This window comes from Cibotium barometz, chromosome 27 (assembly GCF_041138505.1).
Source record: "Cibotium barometz isolate CiBa-2024 chromosome 27, ASM4113850v1, whole genome shotgun sequence".
NCBI lineage: Eukaryota > Viridiplantae > Streptophyta > Polypodiopsida > Cyatheales > Cibotiaceae > Cibotium > Cibotium barometz.
In genome coordinates this window covers 29,909,483-29,931,451 of record NC_141072.1, presented here as the reverse complement: position 1 = coordinate 29,931,451, position 21,969 = coordinate 29,909,483, and the positions used below count along the sequence as shown (strand labels likewise).

At 46.9% G+C, this 21,969-nt stretch overlaps 1 protein-coding gene across 1 annotated transcript in view; it reads left to right on the top strand.

Moving 5' to 3' along the window:
• Window positions 1-822: 822 nt before the first annotated feature.
• The window catches only part of LOC147623269 (phosphoadenosine phosphosulfate (PAPS) reductase family protein), a 69,465-nt gene continuing 48,318 nt past the window's right edge, over window positions 823-21,969 (top strand). The window contains exons 1-9 of the mRNA XM_086821368.1: window positions 823-1,383; window positions 2,933-2,978; window positions 3,063-3,232; window positions 3,331-3,448; window positions 3,535-3,617; window positions 3,707-3,766; window positions 3,884-4,162; window positions 4,257-4,353; window positions 4,451-4,501. Coding sequence (XP_086677494.1) covers window positions 1,283-1,383; window positions 2,933-2,978; window positions 3,063-3,232; window positions 3,331-3,448; window positions 3,535-3,617; window positions 3,707-3,766; window positions 3,884-4,162; window positions 4,257-4,353; window positions 4,451-4,501 — 1,005 coding nt within the window. The 5' untranslated portion in view covers window positions 823-1,282. The remainder of the gene's footprint in view (window positions 1,384-2,932; window positions 2,979-3,062; window positions 3,233-3,330; window positions 3,449-3,534; window positions 3,618-3,706; window positions 3,767-3,883; window positions 4,163-4,256; window positions 4,354-4,450; window positions 4,502-21,969) is intronic.

Sequence of the window (21,969 nt, the reverse complement as noted above, 5' to 3'; positions counted from 1 at the left end):
CTAGTGGACTAAATGGCCTTATGGTTGATTGGCCTTACAACTATTGAGCACCAAATTATTACACGAAGCATTTTTAATGTGTTAGCCCAATATTTGGCTAGCACTATATCTTTATCAAATTTTTACACAATGTGTTAGCCCAATATTCGATTAACACTATATCTCTATCAAAAGGGAGGCTTTGGGGCTACAATGTGCAAAATATATGGCACTACTTGCTTGAAAATGTCTTTGTTGTGATCATTAAGATTGTTGCACCTTTGGGAAGAGGACACCATCAATTCGGTCTAGGAAAATGTCAAATGCAAGAGAGAGAGAGAGAGAGAGAGAGAGAGAGAGAGAGAGAGAGAGAGAGAGAGAGAGAGAGAGAGAGAGAGAGAGAGAGGCACTCTGCTACAAACCAAAAGGTATAAGAGTTAATGGTTAGAAAAGCCTTAATCCTAAGCCTTAGCAGTAGAATTTTTTGGGTGGAATATTTTTTGCAAATTTTTGAAGTCAATTCATTGTTTTTGTTTGCAAGATTGTCTCTCACACACACCCCCCCTCCCCCCCTCCCCTCTGAGAGATCCACTCCTCGCAAGTGTAGTGGAGGGGAATCAAACCCAAGCCTTGGTGAGGAAACCGAAAGCTTCAATCAATTCATTGTCATCACATGTCCCACATAAGGGTGGTGCACAACCTACATGGTTCACATGCAAGTGTGTGAGGGTGTGGGGTGGGATGTAGGTTCACATGCAGGTGTGTGTGTGTGTGTGTGTGGGGCGCATTGCTACATTGGTTTTCAACAAGCAAAGGAAGTGTGTGCTTGTGCGATGCGGACGTTGCTCTACCGGAAGCATGATATATGCCGTAGAATATGAACAATGAATGAATGAGAGAGAGAGAGAGAGAGAGAGAGAGAGCGAGCTGTCTTCACCCAAGAAGCTAGAAATTTGTGTGTGATACCCCCCCCCCCCCCCCCCCCCCCCCCCCCTTGTGTGCTCCTCTTAACACACAAAAGCAAAGAAAGCTTGATTTTTTAAAGCAAGGAGATTGGACCCGACATTCTCTGGGCGTCGCCCTTAACCTCGGAGCCTTCTTCGTGCTTTTCTCTGCGCTTTCTTAGAAAAGAATCACAGAAGGCAAGTTTTCACGGGCGTCCACCATCGCTCCCAACGGACCCATCTACTATAATCTCTGCAAATCCAAAGCAAAGCTTATGTACGAGCATCCGATATAAATAGAAGAACTGGGTTTGTGTTTGCTGGGGCTGGTTTGGCTCCTTAAGAGAGAGCCAGAGCACATGGAGATATGGAAGGCAGTCGCTGAGAGTGGAGACAGAAGACTCCAGGCCAAGTGCAAGCATGCTCTGTACATCATAGAGCGTACCCTTGCTCTCTACAAGTGAGTATTCCTGTCATTTGCTATCAAAACTAACTCCACAGTGTGATAACAAACAATCACAATATGATGTCTTGTCTGCAAATTATCAGAGCTGTAATTACTGATACTTTATTTTTTGGGGTCTAGAAAGATCCATGGTTTAAGTTTTTGATCCTTTAATCAGTAGAAAACAAGGTCATAAGGCGGTTGTGAGAGGTGGTGGGCGGAGGGGAGGGGGGAGGGGTGTGAGGGAGGGACCTGTGAACAGTTTTGGGGGCGTCTACCAATAAGTCCGATGGGCTAAGAGTCCCTTTCACCAAAGGCAAAGGAAAACCACCCTGCATGGCGCTGACGGCGCTCATATGCATCTTCGACATGGTTGTCAAAACAACTCCCAACAAACTACAAAAAAAAATGAAAACAAGAATGGATCTCATTGCCATGTCATATATTCCAACTGTTCACATAGCCTTGTGTGAGCAGGATCAAGTTAATGATTGAACAAAGTTGCAGTGTAAGGATAATTTCACCACAATACGATAATACAGATGCACTTGGCCCTTCGTGACAACCAGGTAGGGTTTTATTTTCCTCATCCAAGCCGAATGTGATGTAGCATTTTTAAGCAACATGGCATTCCCCAATCTGCTTTCCATCAATCCTCTCAACAGCATGGTAAATTATATGCTGGCAAGTTGGGATACAAATGCCTCAACGGGGTTGACAGTGGCTTTTTCTGGGAAAAATGAGAACTTGGCAATGCCAAATTTGGGCTCATCAGAGCATATGAATGAGATCTATTCATGAGGCACTGACTGTCTCACCAGGAAGTGACTACTCCCTTAGTCACCCCTCTTCCATTCGATCAAGCCCCCAATTTGATACCTCATCTGCTGTCTTTGCTGATTTCAGGGTCCATGCTGTAACCTCAACTCGAATTTCTGATTCCATCTGGATTCTTCAATTGATAGCTTCTGATTGGTAGATTAAGAAGGAAGAACCATGTCATAAGCCCGAAGGATCCTTGAACTCTAGACGTATGCTCATGTGTTTACTCATTTGAAGCTGGGTTAACCTGACAATTGGGAAAGATTTCCCATTTTTGAATTTCAATTTACATGTTGCACTGGTTGAAGGGTGCTGTGTCAAGAAATCCAAGAAGAAGGGGAAGGCTCACTTGTATTGGTCTCAAATCTCATGATTGGAACAAGATGTTACACACACACACACACACACACACACCCGCCCCATAAAAAAGGCCTAAAGAATGTGTACAGGATGCCAGAACGAGACATTTAACATGCGAGGATGAGTCATCTGAAGCTTGCACTATAATGAAATGGATCCAGCAAACGTGTGTTTCTATCATTTTAAAGAAGATATGGGCCAGATACGATCAAAAAGTATCCTTTGGGAACAACAAGCTCTGATGATTCACTCTTTCAAATGGGGCATGTGACATTTGTTTCTATTTATATGTGTGTTTATTATCATTGGTGTAGATTTTCAGTGCACTTATGCCCTCATCAGCAATATCTGGGCTTCATTTGGGTCAATTTTGCTTTGTCAGGTTTAACGAGCTTGCTTTCAGTTTCAATGGTGGCAAAGATTCCACGGTAATTCTTGAAAACATGTTGCTACAGCTTGCCATGTTTTATCATGACGCCAAAGGTAAAGCAAACTTGAAATGCGTTTTACAGGTGTTGCTGCATCTTTTGAGGGCAGGTTATGCTGCTGCTGAGGCCAAACAGGGTTTCAGTAATGGAGGAAACAGTGAAACCCAGAAGCAGCATCCTATCAGGACAATTTATTTTGAGAGCCCGGATGCTTTCCCTGAAATAGATTCATTCACCCATGAAACAGCAAAACTGTCAGTATTCACTTGGCTTGTGTTCTCATGCTTGCTGCAAGTCCTACTTTAAGGCAGTTTCCTTATGAAGCTAGGCGGGGTTATGATCTCTTGGACAGGTACAACTTGGAAATGGAGATTATTAGACTCGATTTCAAGTCAGGAATAGAGGCGTTGCTAAGGGAGAAACCAATCAAGGCTATTTTTCTCGGCACCCGCATTGGGGACCCAAATGCAGTGAGCCAAAAATTCATGAATTTGCAATTTTGCTGTTGTGACAGGATATTTTGTACTCACTCCTTTTTTTGGGGGGGAGTTTTTAGGTGGGTCAAGAACAATTTTCTCCAAGTTCTATTGGATGGCCACCATTTATGCGTGTCAATCCAATTTTGGATTGGTCGTACAGGTCTGCCTTTGGAGTATTGCCTTTGGTACACTCGCTAACAATTGCATTTTGTAACTTTTGGCTTCAATCCTCTTTCAACTTAAATGCAGAGATGTGTGGGCCTTTTTATTGGCATGCCAAGCTCCTTACTGCAAGCTTTATGACCAAGGGTGAGATGCTTTTAAGGATTTTCGATGTTAATGAAGCTTTATATTGTAGATTTTGCCTGTGTATAAGTCGGCAGGTGGTCTTGTGCTTACATAAGTACCTTGATTTTTGGATGTAAGGTACACATCAATAGGAAGTATCCATGACACCGTTCCTAATGGAGCATTGTGCATTGAGAGCTGCCAAAAGTCTGATGGTGAGCAGCCACAACATGGCAGTGGTAAATTCAGGCCAGCGTACATGCTGCGGGATGGAAGGTTGGAGAGGGCAGGAAGGTTGAAAAGGCCAAGTAAGATGGAGAGAAAAATGAGTGTTACTGCCAATGGTGATGTTGGGATTGTACCCTGTGCAAATAGCCTATTTGCAGCCTCAATTCTGGTCGTAGGTGATGAAATTCTGTATGTACTCTCTCTTCCCACACGCTTTTCAACACAGAATTCTGATTTTCCCTCTCTTTGATGCTAATAATTTCATTGTTTTGACTGTGTACAGAAGAGGAGAAGTAGAAGATCAATTGGGTCCTTTTTTGAATCAGAAGCTTCACTCCATTGGTTGGGCTGTAACACGACGAGTAATCATTTCTAACGATGTTGGTTCCTTGACCTTTTATGTACAACTATTCCACTTTACTGTCTGATTGGTGCAGTGCTTTTTAGATATCTATTTATTCACTTGTATGGATGCAGATAGATGTGATTTCTGAAGAAGTGGAACAGCGAGCTAAAGTTAATGACCTTGTAAGTCCTATTTCATATGCTTGTGGTAGGTGCCACACAATCTGTAAAAGGTACCCCCCATTGCTAGTGTTGGGAGGGGCCACTTAAAATATGTGAGGTAGCATGAGAGTTCAACAGAAGTTTAAAAAAAAAAAAAAGAAGCTACATAAAATGTACATACATAAGGGGTTTCCTTAATCAAGAAAAAGGGAAAGTTATTAGCCTCATATTTATAGAGAATGGGTTTCTTCAAAATCTCAAAACTCATAAAACAAAGATTTTTCAAACTTACTCTTGAATTCACATGCTATATGGGGGTTCCCCATATCTGGAACATGCTAACTATGAGCAAGCCTGCATATTCTGCGAGTAATGCTTAGCATGACATATTAATGCTAATCAAACTACTTCAAGAACACAATACATGAGATATAAACCATAATCTACTGTATATTCTTGAACATGAATATGTACAATGATGATCTTGGATCTTGAACAAGATCCAGTTCATGCATGCTTATCTACTATGCTTGTAAAAGGTTCATGATGATCCACACTGTGCCTTTGTTGTCTTGCTGCTGGTCTTGCCTTTCCAATAGCTGACTGTAGATAGGGGTAATTTGTAGCCTATAAATAGGCATAACCATTTCCCATCGTATTCATGTGATTCCTAGGTTTTGTGGGACAAGACATAGGCTTAGGTGTTTTCCTTTTGGAGGCCATGTTGGCTAGGATCTGTGTACCTATTGATACACATACAGAAAACACTGTCTCAGCAACATCTCTCTCTCCTCTGTGTTCATCTTTGCATTTTGCACAGTTCTTAGTATAAGAAATTCTTCCGCATGCAACATTGGTATTAGAGCCTAACAAAAGTCCTAGAGGTGTTGAATTGGTGCAGATTTGGAAAACGCACAGTACAAAGGTGGCTGTTTTTGGTCCAGATAGGAAAACACAGCCAAGTGGTTCTTCAACATCAAGTATCCCGGTGGAGCCAGAATGAGGGTAGCCATGGGGCATAGAGCCCTTAGGTGAGGATCATGGGGTATGAAGCCCCTAGATGCGTAGCTTGGCTGCCATGGTACAAGGATGAGCAGAGGAACAAGGGGTTGCAGGTTTTCAAGAAGGGATCAAGCTCTCAGTGTAAGGCCTCCACAGACCACGCCAAGGATTATCTGACGTAGAACTGAAACACTAACGAGGTTTCATAGACCCGACATTGTGCGCATTGCATGACTGCGATAGATTGTGGCTAGCGACTCACCACCCAACCGTAGGTTCAGTGCTTCGAACCACCCCCAAGTCTAAGGTGTGATTGCCGCAAGCTTGCTTGGTACCAATGGACCCAACCTAGCATCCCATACCACTAGGTTGAACCACCCAACCTAGCAGCTCAATGGCCATGATGTCTTGCATGCCCCTGGTAGCCCTTGTAAGAATACACAATAGTGGAAGTAGGATCAACACAATACAAAGCACTTAATTGCAGAAAGAAGTGGAGAGTAAACAATATTACTGCTTGCAAACTTGATTACAAACTGATGGCGGTCTGCCCACTTGTATTGCTGCGGGTAAGGAGTTTTGATGGCGATCTAGTCAGACTGTCACATACGGAAGCTCTAGGAGTCTTCTTTCAGCCCTAAACACCTTTCAGGAAAAACCTGATGCAAAACGCAAGCAGAAGATGGAGAGAAGAGAGAGAGATAGCTGAGTTTCAGTATATTTAATATGTACAAAAAGGAACTACAATCTTGCTAGCCATAGGCTGCCCCATCAAAAGGGTTCTTGACTCCAAAAAGTCCTAGTCTACTGACTCAGCCCCTAAAGGACTGAATGAACCCAGCCTTTGTCTTCATAGGCTCTTGAAGACCATGTGGACTAGCCAACCTGCTGTTGGTGAGGTCCATGGACACCGATAAATTCCCTACTGCCGACATCCCCTTATAAAACAATTATCTGCTAGCCGAAAGGATATTGGTCCTCCACAATGCTTTCCATGCTTGTTTATAGTTGCTGAAGTTCCTAAATCTGGTCCTTAATTTGATCTTTATTTGTTGCTCGTCAGGGATTAGCATGTCCATGTGCATGCACATGACACAGACTTTGGATTGAGGATGTCTTGCTTACAAGAGTGCTTGAACACAATGAACTTGATGATAAACTAAGGCTATCAAACTAGTCTATATATTATACCCAGGGTTGGCATGGATGTAGGTTGGCCATGTCATGAACTCACGACTTGATCCAAAATGACCAACTGACCATATCATCCGATTGGGACCATATTAGACTACAACGTAATCTCGTAGGGACTTTGCGCAGCTCCCACGGACCCTCAAACAGGTCTTGCAACCCGAGAACAATGTGTCCTTGGGTTGCTATCCAACACTCACTAATGCGGTCACATAGCCGGTGTTGAAGGAGCAAGATTGCGCAGAGTGGCCATTGCCGGCCGCCTTCCCACAGAGCTCAACATCCCTTCAATCCACTCACTTGTAAAGGGTTGTGGAGGGATGTGGGAGGCCTAAGGGCCCTTAGACCCTTATACTAAGGGTATTCAACCCTTTTCATTGCAGGTGGGATAATCCCCAGTACATGTGGCAGCAGGAGGAGACGGCTCTTCCAACACGCCCCTGGCATCGAACTCGGCTCCACAACGATCACGAACAGATGGCTTGGCTCAGAGGCACGACATCAGCTTAGGCTCAGAGGCGACGGAGCCTTGGTCATGGCTGTAGATGCTTAGCTCAGAGGCCATGGCGGGCTTGGATGCAGAGGCTTTTTACTACGAGCTTGGCTTGGCTCAACCCAGCAGCTTGTACACACAGGTGGGAGCAGACGACAAGTAGAGAAAGGCAAGGAGAGCGATCTGCTCCGATACCATGTTGAAGGAGCAAGATTGCGCAGAGTCGCCACTGCCGGCCGCCTTCCCACACAGAGCCCAACATCCCTTCAATCCACTCACCCATAAAGGGTTGTGGAGGTATGTGGGAGGCCTAAGGGCCCTTAGACCCTTATACTAAGGGTATTCAACCCTTTTCATTGCAGGTGGGATAATCCCTAGTACACGTGGTAGCAGGAGGAGACGGCTCTTCCAACAGCCAGCAAAAGCATGCATCTTTCTTGGCGGAGTGCCAAGTCTACATAAGCCATCTCCTAACTAGACTTGGCCACCATCTAGTGTCTTATTTAGAAACTGTCGGGTGTCTGAGTGCTCACCACAACGGCTACTCTTCATAAAGGGAGCCTTACATGATAGAGCACATCCGTTACCTGCGGAAACAACACGGGGGTGGAGTATTGGGCAAACGCTTTTCCAACACACCCCCTCAATGTCCACCCATAGGTGAACTATCTCTTCGGTCCAATGTCAAGTCGATGAATATGGCGCTCCAGCAAATCTCTCCCCAGAGCCTTTGTGAAAATGTCTACACAGTTCTCTATTGTTGGGTGGTAGACAAGCTCCACGGCTCCATCCATGATTAGCTCACATACAAAATGATACTGTATCTCAATGTGCTTTGTGCGAGCATGAAACACTGGGTTCTTGGCAATCACCATGCAACTTTGATTGCCGCACATGAACACTGTCGCTCCCTTTTGAGCAACGCCACATTTCCTCCAATAGTGTCACGATCCGACTCGGGCTCTTGCTCAGAAGACTTCTCCTATGAAGACTTCGCTTTGCCTGGCCTTTCGACTGCTGGTAAGGCAAGGCCTTAGAACCTCTGCCCTGTGGAGAGGTCGTAAACTACTCTTCCTAGTCCAAGACCATAGGCACAAGCTCCTCCCATGTGATGGTGCTGAGCTTCCCACTAGTGATCAAAGAGGAGTAGAAAGCTGAATACTGAGAGGTCAGATGAGACAGCAAAGTGATGGCCATGTCCTCTGAAGATATCTCCTTCCCAGCCTGAAGAACCTCCTGTTGAAGAGCTTGGAGTTTGTTGATGTACTCCCGTGTTGTCGAAGGCCTTGCAGGATTCATCACTCGCATCTGTACTTCCAAGGAAATCTGCTTCATGGGTCCGGGAATGTGGGGAGAGTGGGGATCTTCACGTGCTTCTCAGCCATCTCAAGCAAATCAACCATCTCAAGGGTTCACAAGGTCTTGTGAAAGGGGGGGGGGGATGAAGAAGAGGCTGCAAACACTATGCAAGGTGGCTGTCCAACAGTGATGGCCTCCTTCTACCCGATCTCCAACTCCCGAACAGCCCAAGAATTCTCCAATCAGCACCAAAAATCAGCAAACCCTCAAGCTCCCACTGTCTCCAAGCTTCAAGCCACCTGGGGCTCTAATACCATGTCGGAATGCACAGCAGAAAATGAGACAACTGCTGTGAGAAACAAGATGGAGAAGTGGAGAGAGAGAGTGTCATGTGCACAGAGTGTATCTACCGTGTGCAACACGCACACAAGACTAGCATCGAGGCTTGGGGAAGCTTGGAGCTAGGCAAGTTGATTGGCGAGCTGGGCCAGGGATAGACTGACAGGCGGGCACCGGATTTGACAGAGAGAAGCTGTATAAACTTTGCTATATACACGAAGATTAGATACAAAAAGAGTGTGGGGGCAAGGATGGTATTTATACCACCCTACAGTGCTGGTCGGCCAGCCCAAAAACAGCCGACAGGCTGACTGAATGTCCACGACTAGGTGAGAGCCAGTTGGCCAGCACAAGTATAGTCGGCTAAGACAAAAATCATAGTCGGCCAGCAACCGACTAAAAACAGGGAAAAAAGACATGGAAAAAATGGAGAGAACTCCTGGGCGGGCACACCCACAACAAAGGCCCTCACTGAGTAATATGGTACAGACAGGAGATGATTGCTAGCAACCATATGCTGCTGTCCTGTTGGCTGCTTGATAGGGTTCTGGCTTGTCGTAAGGCTGCTACTGCCCTAAACTTTCTGTTTATGATGTGCTGCCTAATCAAGGATTAGCTTGGAAAACCAACCATGTCAATGTATGCACAAGACATCCCCACGTGCTAAACTCGATGATGGGATTCTGTAACATGCGGAAGCTTCGGAGAAGATCGGTAACTTCAATGCTCAGAAATCAGCACACTTTTCGTGACGGAATCAACGCACAAACTGAATGAAGATGTGCAGAAAATAGAGAGAGAGAGGGAGAGATGGAGAGGACACAGTATTGGGTCCCAAATACCCTCTGTACGGCCCCCACCATGGATGGTGTATTTGCTTTATTAGAATGATGTAAATCTGAAAAGAAAATACAGAAACTTGACCTTTCTTGGCTGAGAAAATCCCTGCCCTTGACCTTCAGTCCTTCACCCCTTTGCGTTAGCAACTCCTTGGCTTGTCTGGCCCTTGTTTGCCTTGGCTCTTGGTGAAATATGAGATAACACAAATGGATTGCGGGCTCACCATTTATACTACTCCATAAACAGCAGTCGGTCAGCATTAATCCAGGCGGCCAGCATTGAGCATACTTTCTGCCCACGACTGTAAAATCAGCATTAAATGCTGAATAAATCACATAAAATCTGCGCATCATTTCCCTTGATGGCTGGACACTAGGCGCCTGAAAACAAAGGGGCAGGGCACTGTCTTTAGACTGTTTTGGGGACTGGGCAGCCTGTATGGGCTGCCCCATACTTGCCCTTACAGCCCTAAATAGGCTGTATAGCCTGTATGCTTCCCCTAGCCTGCCCCTAGGGCTGTCCTACAGCCCTCCATGGCTGGTGGGCTCAGCCAGGGCCTTCTTGGCCCTCATGGGGGTGGTTTCACACCATCCCCATGCCCACACTAAGACTTGGGGTAGCCCTATGGGCTGGCCCCTTTGTTCTAACTAACTACACAGTAATCTAGCATCCGGTACCATACCAGATACATAGAATCACTGACATCATTCCAGAGGGAGACTCATAGCGCGGATTGGCACTGTTTCATGTGCAGGACAATGCACACCTGACCTCGGACGACTGGGATGGATCCCTGGCTGACTTGTCCTGGACTGGGCTCACATGGGACCAGTTTACCATCCCAGGTCTTGCACCATCTGTATAGATATGTCTACATGGCATCCAAGTGCGGGATGCACGTGATAGATTCCAACCTTTGACCTTGGATGACTGTCATCATCCCTTTATCTCTTCCCAACTCCCAAACTTGTCATCCTTCCTTCCCGGCAACCTTTCACTGAAAACTTGACACGTCTCTGATTCCACTCCAGATTTGGTGTTGAGATATGTGCATCTGTTCCACTTTGTCCCCTTGCCTTCATGCCCTGTCCCTGAACATTTCAATGGTCTCCTTCCCGAGGTTGATCATGGCATCCTCGCTCCACCCCCTTGGAACCATTTTCCCGAAAGCCTTCCTTGGTATGCTCCAAATGGCATCTGACCCTCTGTAATTGTCCCAAAAAGGGTTGAACACAATCTTGACACACACTTAAACTATTAATACTATTAAACAAGATGAAATGGGTGAACTAATCTGCCACTATAGATACAGAAATCATCTATGAACACTCTAATGAAGGACCCAAAATAGGTCTCAAACACCAATTTCATAAATCTTTGGAAAGTAGCAGGTGCATTTGTAAGCCCAATGAGCATCACCATGTATGCAGAGAGTTTTCTTCTAATCCTCTACGGTAATTGAAATTTGGAAATAACCTGAATATCCATCACACTATACCTCTCATGCCTAGCTACACTATCTAAGATTTCATCTTGAAAAGGAAATGGGTAATGGTTCCTCTTGGTCACAACATTCAAAGGCTTAAAGTCTACACACATTCCATTCTTCTTAGGAGTAATCACAACTAGAGAATCCCACTGAGAGTTGTCAACTGGAAAGATGAAGCGTGCTCTCAACAACTTACTCACCTCTTCTCTCAATACCTGCTATTGCACTACCCCTAATCTTCTCAGTCTTTGCACCATTGGCTTAGCTTAAGGCTTCAATTGTATCTCATGGTGCACAACTGACACTCCGCTAACCTAAGTATAAGAAGAAATAAAAAGATCTAGAAATTTCTGCAACATTATCAGTTACTCTTTCCTCTCAACCACTAATAAATATTTAGCAAGCATTTTTTGCCAAACTTCTTCCTTAGCTAACTGCTCTTCAAACTCAACTTCTACCTTCTCCCCTTCTTTTGTAAATAGCTTTAAAGACATGCACATGAGGTTAGTATTTGGTTCCATAATATGATTGTATGATCAAGGATTTATGGATACAACCTGTCCAATCAGGAGCAAGGCTGTACCAAACATGTGTCAATCCCTGTATCCACTGCTTGCATGTGACCTATGTCCTGGGGAAACCAAAAACATGTTTCCTCGAGAAACCTACGACCAGTTTCCACACGAAACCCTTAGGCTTGTTTCCCCTTGAAACCTTTGTCCTGTTTCCACACAGAACCATACACAACACCATTCAAAGACAGTGCCAACAACGGCATACATCCAGTGACCCGTTTCCTCATGAAACATTTGGAAACATAGATATGCCCACAGTTGTAGGTCCCTCTGTTCCTTTCAAGCAGGAAGGAAGCAATCTGCTCTATGAACATGCACCCATGCAAGCTTGCATCACTTCCATGCTAGGAAACACATCCGACTGACCTGTACTTGCAGCCAACCAAAACACCCCATAAACGGTCTCAAAACAGTCCTGGCTGTGCGCCTCCTTTAGCTCGCTCCTTCCCTTGGGAGAGAGAGATAGAGAGAAAGAAAGAGCGAGAGCTGCCTTTAGCCTCCACAACCTTCCCCGGACTTGCGAAGAGAGAGAGAGAGAGAGAGAGATCGGCTGTGCGCTTCCTGCAGCCCGACCTGTTGGCGAAGAGAGAGAAAGATGGGAACCTGCAGTCCTGCATTTTCCCTCCTACAACCATCTGCAGCTCGACCAACCCGCCAGTCCTCCCAAGAGAAGAGCACGTATATCTGCTGCATCTGCCCAACCAGCCCTCCCTACAGAGCTGCCCACTTTTCACACGAGAGAGAGAGAGAGAGAGAGAGAGAGAGAGAGAGAGAGAGAGAAATGAAATGAAATGTTATATTAACGTCTTCAAAAGGCCATAATGACCTATGAGACCAAAAGTTACATCATGGTGGATCTGATACAATGTCTGGATAAAAAAACCCAGAAAATGAAAAATAAAGATGATACTACTGGCACCTAGAAAATGAAACTGGAACTGGAAGGTACACTATGGAGGTGCCTCCATCTCATAATATGTGCCGCATCGGACACTGGCGGATCTCCTCAATATCCTCTGTGGTCAGCACCCTGACTGGGTGTCCCGCATGCCTCGCAAGAATAATCCGAATCTGCCGTTGCAACCTCCGTCTATGCTGGGATGCCCTCCTCCGTAGTCGTGGGCGTCTGGACCACCCAAGCTCAATCGCACGATCAATCAGTGTACCCCTGGTGTGGGCGGTATCCATGTCCTGCTGCTGCTGTGGTCCATCTGGCGCAGTGATGGCTGGACTAAAGAAGTCTGTAATGTGCCTCTGAGTCTGGCTCTCTGTGCGCCTAAGCAGGCTATCTCTATGTCTCCGTAGCTCAAGCAAGAACAATCCCAAACACCTCTGGTCCTGGTACCCCATGACTCTGGAAAGTGGTCCAAAACCCTCTCTGAATAAATAGTGGAAACGACCACGTATCTCATAGTATGCAGTACAATGGCATATATAATGCAGCTCTGTCTCTGGCTCCCTATGGCATACTCGGCATATCCTGGCCTCAGCTGGTATACCTCTATATCGGCCAATCTCAATCTCAAGCTGGTGTGAGGATGTGCGAATCTGACCAATAGCACATCGTACTGCATGAGACAAGTGTACATCCATGTAACTGGGTCTGATCACAAAACCATCTGCTGTGAGCTGAAGAAAATGCTCTCTGTAGAAAGCCATCTTCGTGCCCAGCTCCTCAGTCGGCTGTATCCATGTCCTCCTAATGTCCAGCTAAACTAAATCCTGACGGATGAGTTTGGTAATCTCTGTCCGTGTAAGAGTGAGAGAGGGTGCCTCTAGAGAATACTGGAAGGGAGGCAATCTGTCCATGCTAAAACCATGTGCCTGGAACCAAGATGTCATCTGTCCATACCAACAAGCCGTGTCTCCCTGTAAAGCTAACTGTCGGGAGGACTCCAGGGCGAGGCGTGCATATCTGTCTCGGGGGAGATCCCACAAGCCATGTATGTAGGAGACTGATCTTGTAAGAGCCTCAATCACCAGAGGGGCAGCCGCCAGCTCTGCTCGAATAATCTCATGAGGTACCACAGCCTTGGCTCTAATAAGCCTAGCAATCATAGATACCAAAGGCCTCTCCATACCTCTCCACCCGCCTGCGCTGTGATGGCCCACTGAAGGTCCCCATATCTGCACTCCATAAAGCATAGCTGATGTCACTAGAGTGTCAAAAAGCCAGAGTTTCGTTCGAGGTTCCTGAAACTGAACCTGCGAACACATCCTCTCCAAACCACCCAGGGCTGCATGTGCTCTAGTCAATCTAGTCTCTGCTGCTCTCCTCATCGAAAACACTGGCCCACTGAATACTACCCCAAGATATGTATATGCATCTGTATACTCCACAATCTCCTGCCCATATGTAAATGTGGAAGCTGATCGCCTAACCCACTGTGGCGTGGTGTTAAACACCATAACCTTGGTTTTGCCAAGGTTGACAGACAATCCACTATCATGTGCAAACTCATGTAAAGCATCCAGATGACGCTGCATACCCTCAGGGGAGTCAGAGATCAACACAATATCATCAGCATATAACAATAGTGGGATCCATGTACCTGCTAGCTGGGCTCCTCTGTCCCCCAATCTCTCAATGTAGTCAGAAGCCTCATCTACATACATACCAAACAGTGAAGGAGATAACGGGCAACCTTGCTTCACTCCTATAGTGGAGTGAACCAAAGTAGAGACCCCTTCTGGGGTGCGTACCTGTCCTGCAACTGATCTGTATAAAGCCATAATTCCCCATATGAGCTCTGTGGGTACCCCCATCTCCTGTAATCGCCTCATCAATCTGGCTCTGGGCACTGTATCAAATGCTTTGCGGAAGTCCACAAAGCTACAATAAATCCGTCGCCCATGCGACCTGCCCTCCTCAATAATGGCCCGCAAAGTCAAGATGTGGTCAAGAGTAGAGAAACCTCTCCTGAACCCTGCCTGTCCCTCTGCTCGAATGCCAACTCTCTCTGCCCATCTACTCAACTGCTGCTCAAGAATGGATGCATACAATCGTGCTAGTGTGTGACCAATCATAATAGTGCGATAATTCCCTGGCTGCATAGGGTCCCCTGACTTGAAGATAGGCACGATGATGGACCTACTCCAAGTCTCGGGTAAGCCTTCGCACATAGCACGATTGAACATCACTGCTAGAAGCTCTGCCAGCATGTCTCTCGCATGAATAAAGTGCTCAGCAACCAATCCATCGTGATCATATGCTCTCCCAGTCTTCATCCTATCAATGGCCTTCCTTACCATCTCTGCGGTAAAGAAAGTACATGTCTGTGGGCATGGTGCTGGCGGGTCAGGAAAAGGTGTCTGTCCAGGAACTGTATATAGAGATGTTGCATAACTACCCCAGACCTCTGTAGAAGTGATGGCCAAAGCAGGGGAGGACTCATGAAACAGACGCCAAGCCTCCCTCGAATCCTGGCTCAAGAACAGCTGGTATAATTCCTGCTCTAGCTGAGCAAGGAAGGCCCGCTTCTTCCTTCGCACAAGGCGTCGGAAGGCAATACGTGACTGTCGGTGAGTAGTGACTCCCAAAGCAACCTCCCGCTGCAGTCGGGCTCTGGTCTCTCTGCACTCCTCATCATACCAGCTGTTCTGGAGCATACATCTAGAATGCTGTCTCTGTCCAGGCTGAGTATGTGGATATGCCTCTCTCGCTGCATCATGTAAAGTCTCTGTCAGTATATGGGTCAACTCCTCCAAAGGTCTCCCTGGCTCCTCTGTGTACAGATGTCTATAAATCCCATCTGTGTAGACAGCATCAGTCTCTGAGGTAAAAGTATATCGAGTGTGATCTGCTCCTCGTGTCCTCTGAGCTGTGGTAAAGTGAAAAGAGATAGTCAATGTCAACAATGCATGATCCACTACTACCCCAATGGGCCGAGATCCAACTGTGAAGTCCTCAATGCATGAAACAAAGCTGGGCATAGCCATAACATAATCCACTGTGCTAGCACCATGTCTATGTGGAAAGCAACCCATGCGCAGTCCCCATATCTACCAAATATCTCCCATACTCTGTGCACTCCACATCCTGTGAGCGTCTGTCTAATCCCATATCCAGAGTGTCCAACTCTCTCAGCATCTCCTCCGAGGTATCATAAAAGGCTGTCTGGCGGTTGCCCGTCCGGGCATTAAAGTCCCCTAACAGGATGATGTCTCCATCCCTAGAGAACTCCCATATGTCATCATCTAGCACAGAGAAAGGAGACTGCCCTCTAGGTGCTGCATATGTCGATGTACTAGGAGCAAAATAGCATATGGCAATATACAGGAATCTGCCTGTGTCGGCCCTCAGTCTCACCCACATATATCTGGCCTGATCATCTCTCCGAACGATGTGTAGAAGCGGTTGCAGCTCCTCCCTGAAAAGAACTGCCACCCCTCCTGATCCTCTACTACTGTGTACCGATCTCGTCCCTACTCTGCAAGCTGTCTCCCATCTGTATCCTGTCACCTGTGGCATCATCTGACTAGGGGCCTGGTGAGTCTCCGAGTAGAAGACTATATCTCTATCTCTAAAGCTGTCCTCAAAGGCACCTACATCAAGTCTGAGGGATCCATTGCAGTTCCAGGCTGCCAGCTTTAATTTGGTCCCATAGGTCTCGCACCGTCATGTAGAGCGTCGCTCCACGATGACCACCCTCCCTTCTCTATAAAATGCTATCTTTCCCTTTTCTCTTGCCGCTCTAATCTCTGGCATAACTTCCTTCATATGTGCAAGCTGTGAAAGAGTAAGATCATCACCAAGAAAAATGCCTGTATTCTTTAAAGTGGGTCGTCTCTTCAAGAACTCCTTCTTTGCCTCAATAGAGGGGAAGCGAAGTATGAGAGCTCTTTCCTTTGATGTTTCCCCGTTGCCTCCGCTTTTTTTGCCCACTCTCCAGGCCTTTGCGTGGGCCGGACTGTCAATCCCCATCAACACCATAAGCTCTTTTACCTCCTCTTCAACTTTATCCCCGTCTTTAAGGCCGGTAATCCTCACATGCAAAGCACGTGTACGTCTTCGTTGTTCCTCTTCTAAAGTCATGTTGATGATTGTAGGTGTAGGGGTTGTTATCTCCTTACCTTTACCCTTCTTGGCGACCTCTATCCACTTCTCCGCTTCATCCATCTTCTTTTGCGTCTTGGTGATGACTTCCACCCATGAGGAAGTCTTTGCCTCGTTTTGCTTCTCTTCTTCCTTAATTGCCCATACTTGTTCCTTGATAACCTTGAGCTCTTCTATCATGGATGGCTGAATTTCACCTTCTTCAAGTCCACCATTTGCCTTGGCCTTTGCAAGCTCCCTCTGAAGAGCTGAAATTACGCCTTTGAGCGTGTTGACTTCCCCGTGAAGGTCTTTGACTTCCGCTATGAGGTCCTCCTTCTCCTCTTTCCACCGCTTACCCTCATTGAATACCATTTGGAGAAAGTTTGCTTTCTCCTTCCACCATCCCTCCATCTCTGCCTTCCATTCCTTCATTTCCTTTTCCACATTTGTTATCCTCTTGTTTGTGACCATAAAGGTCGCCTTCGTCGGGTTGCGCAAAGGGGAAGCCATGGAAGAAGCGAGAGAGAGAGAGTTATGCTGCTGCCTTGGGGGCCTGAGCAAGGGTACGGAGGGGGGCGACCAGCCTAACGGATAGATAGGCTGGCCATTGCCAGCAGACCTGTGCGGCGTACAGCGAACAGGGCAGCAGGCGGGAGGGGAGGCGGCGGACAGGGAAGGGCGGCGCTAACAGGGCCTGCTCGCAGGCGGCGCTAACAGGGTGGTGGAAGCGATGAGGGTGGCGGCGGCGAGCAGGGGAGGCGGCGGACAGGGAAGGGCGGCGGAAGCGATGAGGGTGGCGGCGGAGAGCAGGGGAGGCGGCGGACAGGGAAGGGCGGCGGAAGCGAGAGAGAGAGAGAGAGAGAGCTACAGCCTGGCTACTCCTTTGTTCAGCCCGACTGCTGTTGTGTTCAGCCCGCCTCCATCCAGTCCTGCCCACGATTGCCCTCCATGGGGGGGAGAGAGAGAGAGAGAAAGAAAGAAAGAAAGAAAGATATATTAACGTCTGCAAAAGGCTAAAATTGGCCTATGAGACAAACAAGTAGTACAATAATGTTCCTCTAGTCATCAAGAGGAAAATGTGGAGTGAGAATAAAATGTACAAGTATGACAACACGACCATAGGGGCCTCAATGGTGGTGTACAAACAAGAGGGTGTGGATGGAGTACTAGGGCTACTAATGCATCTCTATATGCTGAAGGGGTGATACAAGTATGATATGTTATCTACTCCTAACTCCATCCAGTCCCATAGTCTGGGTACAATATGTCATACATCCGATCTGAGGATGCCGTAAATGTCTGGAACGTGCGTCCTGGATCAGAGCGAAAATGTGCCAGCTGCTCCTTAACCTCCTGTTGGTGTCGAGACCGGATGGCCGCGATCTCTCTGTGGTGTAGCCGTGGTGTCTGGTAGCCGGCTAGTCTGGGTCGTCGCCTAGCTCGAATCTCCTCCGCTCGCTGAGATGTCACTCCCAATGTATGTGGCTGGGCTACTGGTGCCAATCTCTGGAAGAAGTCAGTCAACTGGGACTGTCTTCCTCCGATATGATGTGCGGGTGTCTGAAGTAAGATCTCCCTGTGTCTCTGTAGTGCTAGTAGTAGTCTGCCTAGCTGTCTCTGGTCTGATCTCTCCCAGATCTGTCTAAGTGATGTGGTCCCTCTAAAAACCTCAGGATAGCATGCCCTGATCTCCTGCAAAGCACCACACTGGCAAACAAAATGCTCCTCTGTCTCTACCCCCGTCTGGCATAACCTGCAAATGCACTCTGTTCGAGGGATGCGTGCTGCTCTCCTAGTCTCGATCTCTAGTTGGTGTGATGAGACCCTTAGTCGCCCAATGGCTACTCTGGCTCCATGTGATAAGTGGACCTCCAAGTATCGTGGTCGCTGGATGAAGCCGTCTGTGGAGGTGCTCAAGAAGTGGTCTCTGTAGTAGAGCATCTTCGTCGGGAGTGGCTGACTGGGAGATAGCCAAGTCTCCTGTATGTGGCCCTACCAAATGTCATGTCTCATGACTCTGTTCCTCTCTGTCTGAGAGAGGCGTCTGTGTGGTGCAGCTAGGTCATACTGTAAGGGTGGTAATTTGTCAATATCAATCCTGTGTGATGATATCCACTGTACCACCTGGGAGTACCATGACCAGGTATGTCTCTCCTCAGCAAGCTGTTTGGATGCCTCAAAAGCAGCCCGAGATACCCGATTTAGTGGGAGCTCCCGCATCCTGTGTATAAAAGATATAGTCTGGAACATGGCCTCTACTAACATAGGTGGTACAGCAAACTCTGCTCGAAGGATATCATGTGGTACTGAAGGTTTGCTGCGGATCGTCTGTGAGAGCATCAAAATCTGAGGGCGCTCTATCTGTGTCCATGAGGATGTAGCCAAACCTGGTGCCCATACTATTGCTGCATACATCAATGCTGGAGTAACTAGTGTATCAAATAGCCACCCCTTAGTACGGGGCTCCTGGAAGTGTGCCTGTTGACACTGGCGTTCCAAAATTGCTAGTGCTGCGTACCCTCGTGTCACTCTGTCTCTGGCTGCCTGTGCCATAGAGAATCTCCCTGATGAGCTGGTAAATGTGACCCCAAGGTATACATATGAGCCCACTGTCATGACCCTGTGAAAGTGGAACAGCACTAGTGTGGGCATGGTGGTTGGTGAGCAAAATAAATATTTAATGATTCACATTTGGGTCCTAGGACAAATAGAAATATGGTGTACATCTTCAAATGTGAAGGGGGATCAAGGACATTAATATTTTTAATGTTTTAACCTTGGGTGGCCCCTAGGCATAAGTGGCCCTTAGGAACTTTAATGAACATTAAAAAAAGGGGCCTAGGATATTATTGGAAGGGAGGCAACTCCACTTTTGGGAGTTACACGCCTCTCTCATCTCTCTCTTGCTTTTGGGAGATCGTGCAAGTTACCTGCGTGGAGGAGAAGAGAAAGTCTGTCGACTGGCTGCATAGTAGTGGACTGCTGGATTTGCTGTGAAGAGAGCAGGCCGTACTGTATACTGGCCGTACAGACCACGTGGCTGCAGGCCGTACAGAGCAGGCGGCTGCAGGTCTACCAGCGGCTGGTTCAGGCGACGCTGGCAGAGTACAGACAGCAGGTACAGTTCTGTACTGCTGGTACAGGTGACGTCTGCTGTACGACAGCAAGTACAGTCGTACGGGTGCTACAGAGTCAGGCGAATTCAGGTGCAGCCTGACACGGACGGTCCTGTCCAGCAGGTACAGGCGTTGGAAGCTGCACGTACAGAACTGTACAGATAGGTACAGTAGGGTATTGCTGACCTGTACGGACAGGTACATGCAACTACAGTCCTGTTCAGTCTTGAACAATTGCAGGCAGCGCATCTTCAGTTGTTGCAGGCGGCGCTTTATCAGAGTATAGTTGGTGCATCAGTCAGGCGGTTGCAGGGAGAAAAGTACAGACAAGCTGTTGCAAGTACAGACTGGTACGATTAGTCCCTCTGGTGCAAAACCACGCATTGAAATTGGTAAGCTCTGAACTTGTCAATCTTTCTTTCTTTCCACTGGCTTATGTTTGCTGCAGAGTTGTTTCTTTTGACCCCTTGTGAGAGGAGGGGTATGGCAGTTTGAAGGGTGGAAACAGAGATTGGACAGTGGATGTGTATTTGAACTGAGTTGAAACCATGTTCATGGAATAGCCAGATGTGTGCTCAAGGCTGCCCTGCTGAATTGTCTTGGTTGACTAGAGGGAAGCACAGTGTGTTGCTTTTGTGGGACACAGATCTGGGTGTGAATCCTCTGTGCTAAGAGGTCTTGAGGGCTGCCAGATTGGACATGCAGGTTTACTCTCCTGGACTGGCTTTGTTGTACTCAGTTATACATTTCATTGAATTTGAATAAAGAAATACCGAAAGGGGTGCCAAGCTTTGGGGCCAACAGGTGTCGATTTCCTTTCAGTTCTGGAGCATTCTAGCTCCTGATAATTTTGTTATTTATTTGGACTACAAGTGGAAGGGAGAGTCGAATATTGCAGAATGCCGAGAAGCATGTACAGGTTTATGAGAAAGAGATGTTGGCTGTAATTCATGCTCTTTCTACATGGAAACACTATTTGCTTGGGACTGATTTCACTGTGCAGACAGATCATCAGACCTTGCGTTATTTCCTCACGCATACTAAACTTTCTGAGAAGCATATGCGATGGGCAAACTTTTTGTCTATGTTCCACTTCCAGATTGTGCATGTGGAAGGCAAAAAGAATGTTGTGGCAGATGCTTTGTCACGCAAGCCACAGGTCTCAGTAGTTTCACTTGCTTATCATCATGAGCTTGATGAAATGAAAGAGCAGTATGCCCATGATGAGGACTTTGGAAGGTTGTATGATCAGATGTCTGAGGGTCAGCGGCATGATCATTATACTCTCAGAGATGGGTTTTTGTTGATGCATGGTAGATTGTGTGTTATCAGGCAACTTCGACTCAAGGTTATGATTGAAAGTCATGCTCCACCGTATGCAGGTCATAGAGGAATTGACGCCATGGTAAAAGCAGTTGAGACTTTCTTTTATTGGCCAACCTTGAGAAGAGATGTTGATGCTTTTGTTAGGCAATGCATCGTATGTGAGAAGGTGAAGTTTGACCGTCAAAAGACACTAGGGTTACTTCAGCCTTTACCTATTCCAGATTGACCATGGGAGAGCATTGCCATGGATTTTATATTTGATCTTCCACGGACACAAACGGGGAATGAAGAGAAAAAGCCAAATAAGTATGGTCCGCACCAATGGGGCATGTAGGGATAGTGAAAGAGTCTATCAGGTCTGTGCTCTCCCGCGAGCCCAATATGTAGTCCACAGTGCTGTTGCCTCCTGATGATGGGAAACATGTGAGTCTTCCCGATTCTGGCCATTGTGACATCCCGTTATAAATAACGAGGACCAGGAGTATGAGCAAAACGAATTGCTCAAAACATTTGGCTACATAGGCGACGAGAGGTCATCTTGTTTGACGGCGGTCACGGATCAGGCCGCTCGGCAAGCCTATTTTTCATTGACCTCGGTAGCTAAGAAAGTGGAGGGATTTAGCATCGGCATGACGAGCATCAAGTTTGAAGCTTGCCCCATGCTAAATTAGTGACCCTAGGCACAAAATTTGTGCACAATTCCATGGTTGTCCCTCTTGTAGGTGTAGACATAATCTTTGGGATTCAATGGTTTCACAAGTTCACCCCTAACATTGATTGG